Genomic DNA, 9,722 nt, shown 5'->3' on the forward strand with positions numbered 1-9,722 from the left:
CTAGATAGCCACGGTTGAGCCACCTTCCCTTTTTTATTTTTACGCCAGAATTATTGTTGTAATTCATCCATGATAAACCACAGCTGCCTGCAGACAGTTCTCCCAGTGTCTAGGTCAACATTCCTCCTTCAGCCAATACAACTAAAAATAGATTATTTGGTCATACAATCTTATTGCTCTTTATGGTATCTTGCTGTGCACAAAATGGCTTCCACATTTGCTTACATAATCACTGCACTTCAAAAGTAATTATTTGGATGTAAAACTCTTAAATGTTCCAGAGACTCAAGGTGCTATACAAATGCAAATGTCTTCTGTTCTGTATACAAGTACAGTGACAATATAGATTCAGGGAGAAATAATCCTCCTGCATATATTCACCACTATTTACTTTTTGTTAATGGACAAAACAATGTGAACCCAAATGGATCTAAATTGAACAGAATTTGGACATTTGTTGAGTATTCATTCAAAATTGCCTAACTTAGGGTACAGGGTACTCCTGGTTTATTACATTCATTTCAATAACAATTTACAGATGCACTGGAAAGGGGTTATGATAGTTAGTAGTTAATGCTGTTAACATAGATATCTATTCTAGCATCCAGGCTTGAAAACGGGACAGAAGCGATATCTATATAGTATTGCTAACATCTACAGTACAGATCACATGCACAAGTTGATGCAGAGACAGTACTTAAGCATGTTGCAACATCGTACGCAGCTTGGTAAGTAGCAAACATTTAATGATAATTAACACTAATATATTACCTTTTTGTCAAAGTTTGAACAAAATCATGAGGTAGCTTAAGTATTGTACTTTACTGTCTCTATTGCATTGTGTACAGTTATCTTGCAAAAATGATGAGTTTAAAGAGATAGTGAGAAACACAGAAGACTAAGTTAGAGGGGGGCATGGAAAGCCAGGAAGATTCCAATTTAAGTAAAAAGACTAAGTTCAAATATTCTTTAATTTAAGAAAAATCATAATTATGGAAGGCTGAGTTTAGGAGATGGGAAAGTGAATTGTTTAGGATATATGTTTGCCATTAAACTGCTATACAATGGGTGAATTGAACAACTATGCTCATAGTTTGAACTCTCTGAACTGAAGCACACCATATTAACCAAGGGTAGGAAGATTGGAAGAGTCATCTATAGTGAAGTAGCTACGATAAGTCCAACAACTGAGCTTTACCCTTTCAATTGATGTAGCTTGGCAGTGGAGCTATAATTAACATTTCATGTAATTGCAATAACCTGAATACCCAATTCTCATTTATCCATATCAGGGTATATAACCCCACATGAATGTCAGAAATACACCGATTATCTCATAAAACAGTCCCAAAAAGAAACATGGATGCAAAGTAGTAGCAGATCATCAACATCTCAAAGCTCTGTAAAGCAGTCACCAACATTACAGCCTGGTGGACCAATTTCCCTCCCCAAGATAGGGAACAGCAGCCAGAGGTTTGCGTATTTTACATTAATTTCTCTTCATTGTTTATCTAAATCTAAGGAATGTTGCACAACTAAGAACTAGTGGTTGAAATATTGAGTAATTATTTTACAATATTGGCATGTTAGTCTAGATATCGATTAGAGTGTCCACTAGGTTGAAAGCGAGTGTTAAATTTAAATTTCAGGTCTTCCTTTGATATTCTCTCAGGTACTGCAACGTTGGTTCCTCATGCAAGTAGTCGGAGTGTCTTATATTCGGAAGTGTGCTCGTATTGCCCAATATCTAGTTATAACATAGCCCAGGTTTGTAACCTTAGGACCCTCGTGATCTGAACTACATCATGTCCTCTAATGTAGGTCTGTCAACAAAACAGATTATCTCCTCTTTGAAGTGTATATTCTCAACTGACATCTCCTGCTAGGCTCACGCAAATAGAATTATCTGCTATTTTGTTAAGCCATCTGAGAAAAAAGACAACAAATTGTTTAATGTCCACGATAATCATGTGCAACAGCAAGAATAGTTAGCTTATTACCACATTACCTGCCCCCTCCAACCCCACCTCAGTGCTTTAAAAAAAAACTCTTTAAATCACAGTATTTAAACATAACTTACTCCCCCAACATCTGTGCAGGAAACAAAGTGAGCAAATATGCAAAAAAAACAACAGTGCTTAGGATAATGTCCATCAATGGTCCATATCCATCCCCTATTAAACTGTTTAACAAACTTCTTAAACATAACACAATGCTCAGTATAGCAATGGAAATAACTTTTTTTTAAGGAAATACATTTTTTTCACCACCTCAAGCTGTGTGAACAGAATGGGAGAAAGTGAGTTAAACTCAAAAGATTTGTATATCTGATCCTTTTAAACTTCAAGGCTTGAAATATATAGGTCCATTTTTGCACTCGGGTCTGTCAGTCACCCTCCACCAGTAGCCTCATTAAAGTTTACAGGTTTTAAAAATTGGTTAATTCAATACTTGAGATTAATAAAAGCAGCAATTTACTGGTTAGGAATTCACAGCAACATTAGTGATAATTTTTGTTGTACTTTCAATTGTAATGGAAGATTTTCAAAATTTAAACAGCTTCATCATATTACCATTCACACTGTAGTTTTTTGGATTGTCGAAATAGAAGTCTTGCAACAAATGACAATATAATTGGAGCTATAAACTTGGCAAAATGAGAGATCTGGGCAAATAACCACTTAAATACTAGAGTCTGTCAACACCCAAACAGAACCCAAATGTACTGAAATAATAGGGACCAAAGTATTTAAATCAGTGGGATTAGTTTTGGATTACTGCAGCAAAAATCCAGCACATGGGCTGAATGGTCTCTGTGCACTACATTTCTATGGCTCTATGATGTTGTCTTCAGAGTTTATTTATATATATATATTTTTTTTTTTAAAGGCAAGAATTGCCTAGATAACAAAAAGTCAGTGGACTTCAAAATAATTAATTGTAACTGAAGCACTAAGACTTTTCAGGGAGACATAAGATGCTGTATAAATGAAAGTCTTTCTTTCAAAAGTAAGAAATTACATTTTTCTAATGCTACAGGCTGCATTCTGGAGCCCCAACCAAAATAAACTTTAAGGCTAAAAGAGCCTATGTTCAACTCAATCAATGTGAACAAATCCAAAAGGTAAGTAGTCATTCAAAAGAAAATGCTGTTCTAAGAAAATGTACAAAATTGTCCAAAACATTAACAATCTCTATCCTAACAGAAATAGATGCAGTACACACTGGGTGGAAGGTGAAAATTCACACATATCTGGTACCACTTGTCTTGCATAAATCTCTTATGTATAATGCAAACAAGATCTATATTTACATGGTAGACGAGATTATATTTGAAAGCAGAAGTACACTTCATTTGCTTTATTAGTTATAATTGTCATATGCACAGGACAGATCTCCTTTCCAAGTGATGTACAGATCTTAAGTGCTATATATAAACACACCAGTATCAGTGCTTCTTAGACAGATCGTGGGGGTTGGCAAAATACCAGCCATCTTCCCTTGAAGCTATGTTTAGGTATGCAATTTTTCTTGTACAATTCAATGAAGCTCCTATAATCAAAGTGAGAAAACATTTTAGCAAAGTTTTAAAATCTTGCTTTTATGCAATATTTCACTGAAGTGAACATGATTCCTTATCAGACAAAAGTTGGTCGAACTTGAATCTTCCCCTCCCTAAACAAGAACATAACATTTAATTTGTAGAAATTCTATTATTAGCATGTAAATTTGTGTTAGCTGTTGGCTTTCCTTCCAGTATAAAATAGACAAAGCTGCCTATTGACACAGCAAGTGATGTACCAATGCACTGGACCTCAAGTCCCAACATTTCAAGTTCTGTATCTCAGCAAGGCATTTTTTTGGCAGGGGGCAGTGGGTGGTGGCGGCACACGAGAAGCAGGGTTGCTGAGCAGAGGCAGGAGCAATTTTCCTGCAAGTAGTAAAAGGAAATGATTGCACCTACCATCCCAGGTTACTCCCTTATCACCTAGCTGGCAACGACACGTGGTTAGCAGGAGAGCCACATCATCACGTTGAAGCAAGAGGCAGCATCCAGAATATTCTGGTAACTGGAATGGCCGACAACAGACATTTTCTTTAAAACGTACTTTACCGTCAATTTGGAAAAATAAAAGTACTACATAAAACAGTGTTGATATTGGCTGGTTTCTTGGAGTTTGAGTGGGGAAAATTACACTCTCCAATGTGATTTTTTTTCTATTTGGACCATTTAGACTTTGTCAGTAATCAAATTGATAGTTACTTTGGGCTCAGGTTTCGGCCCGAGTTGCTCCTATTTTTTTGGGAGCAACTAGTTTAGAATGGAGCAGCTTAGAAATTGCACTTCTTGGCATTTAGTTTGCTCCAGTTCTAGTGAGTTATAATAGTACCATTTTAGAACAGATTTTTTTTTCAAAAGGGGGAGTGTCCCTGTTTAGGCAGCGAAAAGTTACTCCAAACTAATTTAGAATGGAGTAAGTGTAGATTTTTGTACACTCAGAAAAACCTTGCCTACACTTAGAAATCAGGCATAGGGAACGAGGGGGGGGGGGGGGGGGTTTACAAACATTAAACACCACTTTTACAAATAAAGAGCGATCAATAAACCAATAAAATCAACAAAAAAAAATCAATAAATAAAACATTTCTACTCACCTACTGCACAGGGGAGGAGAGAGAGAGAGAGAGAGAGAGAGAGAGAGAGAGGGTGGGAATGGAGGAGGAGGAGGGGGGAGAGGAGGAAAGAGAAGACGGGGGGGGGGGGGAAAGAGAAGACGGGGGGGGGGGGGAAAGAGAAGACGGGGGGGGGGGGGAAAGAGAAGACGGGGGGGGGGGGGAGAAAGAGAAGACGGGGGGGGGGGGGAGAAAGAGAAGACGGGGGGGGGGGGGAAAGAGAAGACGGGGGGGGGGGGGGGAAAGAGAAGACGGGGGGGGGGGAAAGAGAAGACGGGGGGGGGGAAAGAGAAGACGGGGGGGGGGGGAAAGAGAAGACGGGGGGGGGGAAAGAGAAGACGGGGGGGGGGGGAGAAAGAGAAGACGGAGATGGGGGAAAGAGAAGAAGATGGGGGAAAGAGAAGAAGATGGGGGAAAGAGAAGAAGATGGGGGAAAGAGAAGAAGATGGGGGAAAGAGAAGAAGATGGGGGAAAGAGAAGAAGATGGGGGAAAGAGAAGAAGATGGGGGAAAGAGAAGAAGATGGGGGAAAGAGAAGAAGATGGGGGAAAGAGAAGAAGATGGGGGAAAGAGAAGAAGATGGGGGAAAGAGAAGAAGATGGGGGAAAGAGAAGAAGATGGGGGAAAGAGAAGAAGATGGGGGAAAGAGAAGAAGATGGGGGAAAGAGAAGAAGATGGGGGAAAGAGAAGAAGATGGGGGAAAGAGAAGAAGATGGGGGAAAGAGAAGAAGATGGGGGAAAGAGAAGAAGATGGGGGAAAGAGAAGAAGATGGGGGAAAGAGAAGAAGATGGGGGAAAGAGAAGAAGATGGGGGAAAGAGAAGAAGATGGGGGAAAGAGAAGAAGATGGGGGAAAGAGAAGAAGATGGGGGAAAGAGAAGAAGATGGGGGAAAGAGAAGAAGATGGGGGAAAGAGAAGAAGATGGGGGAAAGAGAAGAAGATGGGGGGGAGGGAGGAGAAGAGAAGATAAGATGGGGGGGAGTAGAGTGAGAAAAGGAGAAGATGGGGGTGGGGGGGGAAGAGAAGAGAAGATGGGGGTGGGGGGAAAGAGAGAGATGGGGGGGGAGAGAAGAGAAGATGGGGGGGGGAGAGAAGATGGGAAGATGGGGGGGGGGAAGGGAGGAGGAGAGAAGATAAGATGGGGGGGAGAAGAGAGAGAAAAGATGATAAGATGGGGGGGGGGAGGAGAGAGAGAAAAGGAGAAGATGGGGGTGGGGGGAAGAGAAGAGAAGAGAAGATGGGGGTGGGGGGAAGAGAAGAGAAGATGGGGGTGGGGGGAAGAGAAGAGAAGATGGGGGTGGGGGGAAGAGAAGAGAAGATGGGGGTGGGGTGATATAAAAAGACGACGACGAAGAAGCCGGGCCCCGCCGAGGACTTCGGGTGGGGCCCGTACGCAGATGCCGGACCGCCGCCGACTCTTCAGGCGGGGCCGCCCCCAGCGAGAGGCCGGACGGGTGGGTAGGCCCCACCGACGAGGCAAGATGCATCAGGTCACTCAGCCAGGGATAGGGTCGTCGCCCCGGAGACAGGACGCCGGGAGCTAATGTGCACGCGCGCAGCTGCCGGCACCGTTTTTGGCGCAGGGCTGTAGCTCCGCCCCCAACAGCTCCTGCTGCGCCGCGCTGGCCTGGAAATGGGCCGACAGCTATCTGAGAATTGCGAGGTAAGTATTCGGCGCAATTTTTGTTCTACAAATTAGGTGGGCCTCTCCGATGTGCGCCGTTCTAGCGGGCGTCTGAAACTTGAGCCCTTTACATCTAACAAGGGCCAGTAAAATCTCAGTGAAAATGTAGTGCAGAAATTTGAATCTATGCTATTTAACAGATTTGGCCTTCATGTTGCATATTGACATGGCTGATGTTATGCTAAGCACACCATTTTGCTACGTTCACAGATCAAAAGGTTAGTTCTTACAATAAATTGTACATACATTTAGTTTTAATGTTACAGCTTGAATACATGTTTCCTTAGAAATGATTACTATGGAGTCTGTTCACGATGCAATAGAGGAAGAACAACTGGTGGATTCTGCAAGTTCCATATCACTAGAAGATAGCATCAGAACAAGCTAGCCAAGAATTAAGTGGAACAACAGAATAAAGAAGAAAAATTGAATACTAAAGTTCCCAAAATATTACCTCAGCTCTGCAGCCCAATTTTAATAAAGATGGCTGTTTTACACATTAAAATATCACAATATAAAAACATTGTAAAGTAGTTCATTGTGAATATTTTCATAAGAAATCAAGACCATAGGAGTAAAATATTGATCATGTTCTCAGTAACTATTTTCTAAATGTATGCAAATCTAAATATATTGGTCAGAAAGATTTGATGTATGTAGTCTTGGAATTACTTAAATACAATATTAAAATAGAACCTTGATAGAAACATCCATTAAGTTTTAAAGCAGGTTGTCCAATTCAGTGTATACTTTGTACTGTTGAATTACTGAGTCCAAACTTTAATAAAATATTTAAGCCACAGGTTTTCTATGCACTGGCACTGATTCTATACTTAAAATGCATTACCATTTGTATATTTTAAGGCATTCATTTTCTAACTGATATCTCAGCACAGATAATCAATAAAGAGCAGGTCCAAATCCCAGTTTCTATTGGTATTTGCACTTTGTAATTCCCCTAGATCGAGAGTTTTTTGATCTCAGCCAATTGTCTGGTACAGCACGAAGTACATTCAGAAACACATTCCTCACAGGAAAGTAAATGAACCCAAGCAACCCACGGTCATCATTTGGCTTCTCCGACCAACATCAAAAGGCCATATTGGGGTGGTAGAAACAGCTATAATGTGTTGAGTTAGGGTCACTTACTTTATTAGTTTCCAGCAGTTGTTCCAGAAGCACCATGAAAATGGTCATAGAGCAAATACCATTTGGCACAGCGAGCTTGTCCTTCTAGTGCCCCAACTCAAGACTAGCATCCAAGTACATTTTGAATATAATATACAGCACAAAAACAGCCAATGCCAGCGTTTATGCTCCATTCGATCCTCCTCCTGTCTTTTCTCATTTATCAGCATAACACTATTTTCTTCTCCTCCTGATGCTTAACTAGCCACCCCTTAAATTAATCTATAATATGCGTTGCAACAACTCCGTGGTAGCAAGTTCCACATTCTCACCACTATTTGGATAAAGAGGTTTCTTCTGAATTTTAGATTTGATTTATTGGTGACTATCTTATATTGATGGCCTCTAGAGTTGCTCATCTCCACAAGTGGAAACATTCTGTGCCTACTTTTGTCAAAACCTGTCGCTGTTTTAGTCATTGGGTCATGTGGAAATGTATTTTTATCTAAGCTGTATCACACTGTATTTTTGTGCCCTTTTTGATATAAAACAAATTGGAGTCCTGGTCCTTCCAGAAATTTCTGCAACATACAGTTGGTTTGCATAAACAGCTAAACCTGGCTTGAAACGGCTGATAACTAATCAATGGCCACCAGACAACTAGGAGACAAGTCCTGCTGAGACTAGTACCACCCATGGTGCTCTCCTATTATCCATACAACACCAGTTCCACTCCGCCCCATGGTTTGACTATCTTTTCGAGATACTCAAGCCATCAGCCATTATCTCTTGTACAGACCTCATCCATTTCATGCAAGAAGATAACTGACCTGGAAACTGGGCATTCCTGACACAATGCAATGCCGGTAATAGCTTATTACCACACTCTCATCGAGTAATGGCTGACTGGCCAACTAATAACCCTGACAAAAGAAAATATTTGGAAACCATGTCAGGACAAGGATGTAGTAATTAACTCTATCTGTATTCACCGACTGCAAGACAGAGCCAATACACAGGAAGAGGCCATAACTTGGCTTTTTACTGTATAAATATCTCGTGAAATTGTACCATTTTGAAGGTGTTAACTTAGCCGTTGACTGAGTGAGACTTTTCCCTTGCTAGCAAGTAAAATTAAAAGGAACATCTGCCGGGCTGAAGGTGTCTGAGTCGTATATTGTGAGTCGAGATTTCGACAGTCACCCTCAGCCATCTCCTTTCCTGATTAGGTATAACCTTGCATTTCTGGTAATATCTCACACATGTTGAAATTCATTTGCCAATTATATGCCAGTCTACAAGTTTATTCATGTCTTCTTGTAATTTGTTGCAGTCCTCCTTAGTATTGGCTATTCCCTCCAATTTGGTGTCATCCACTAATTTAGAAATTGTGTTTTTGATTCCAAAGTCTAAGGGCTCGAGTTTGGTCAAACCCAAGTTCCGTCCATGTATCGTCGAAAGGACTGCTAAGATCCTGACGGTACTTTAGGCAGAAGTTTGGTGAAAAAATGGGCCTTAAACACAGATTCTGGGTGGCAAATGCAATCCTTGGCAAAGTAACGCCAAGGATAGAGTCAGGCCCGGGGGGAGGAAAACGGCAAAAATATTTTTTTTTCAAAACATTAAAGAAAATACTACAAATCCTTCAGAGGACCCCATCTGCCAAAATCCCTATAAAAAGAAGAAAACAAGTGCACTAACCTTTTCTTGCAGGTCCTCATACTTACCATTCAGGCGGTCTCTTCTGCTGCTGGACAAATCTGGGGAGTCAGCGAGCAGGAGGACTTTTGCCAGCGTTGCACGCCAGCACACACCAATGGACACTCCCCAGTGGTCTTCTCTCTCCGCCAGCATGAGGACCTGACCAAACTCACTCGGAGGAGAGTGCGCCCAAAAAACAGAGATCGCTGGTGGTAAGTCGACCAAACTCGGGCCCTAAATCTTTAATATAATGAACGAACAACAGTGGTCCCAGCACTGATTCTTGTGGAACACCACTATCTACCTTCTGCCACTCTGACTAGTTACCTTTTACCCCTACTCTCTGCTTTCTGTCTTGAAACCAATTAGTGATTCATTCACTGTGATTTTAACTAATAGGTAGCTGGGCCACACAAATCAGGAAGGTCCTAGGTGAAAGTTCTGGTCTCTGCTGCGGTGGGGAGGGGCTAAAAAAAGTCAGCCACAGTTTTTAATTTGGTAACTATACAACAATACAAGAGGGCAGGACTTGGCTC

General features: G+C 41.2%; 1 protein-coding gene across 1 annotated transcript in view; it reads left to right on the forward strand.

Annotated features, from left to right (window-relative positions):
* Positions 1-8,974, forward strand: part of LOC139269246 (protein FAM216A) — a 55,263-nt gene extending 46,289 nt beyond the window's left edge. The window contains exons 5-9 of the mRNA XM_070888335.1: positions 602-728; positions 1,293-1,473; positions 3,040-3,124; positions 8,611-8,733; positions 8,819-8,974. Coding sequence (XP_070744436.1) covers positions 602-728; positions 1,293-1,473; positions 3,040-3,124; positions 8,611-8,733; positions 8,819-8,974 — 672 coding nt within the window. The remainder of the gene's footprint in view (positions 1-601; positions 729-1,292; positions 1,474-3,039; positions 3,125-8,610; positions 8,734-8,818) is intronic.
* Positions 8,975-9,722: the final 748 nt, after the last annotated feature.

The sequence above is a fragment of the Pristiophorus japonicus genome, chromosome 8 (genome assembly GCF_044704955.1).
Source record: "Pristiophorus japonicus isolate sPriJap1 chromosome 8, sPriJap1.hap1, whole genome shotgun sequence".
NCBI lineage: Eukaryota > Metazoa > Chordata > Chondrichthyes > Pristiophoridae > Pristiophorus > Pristiophorus japonicus.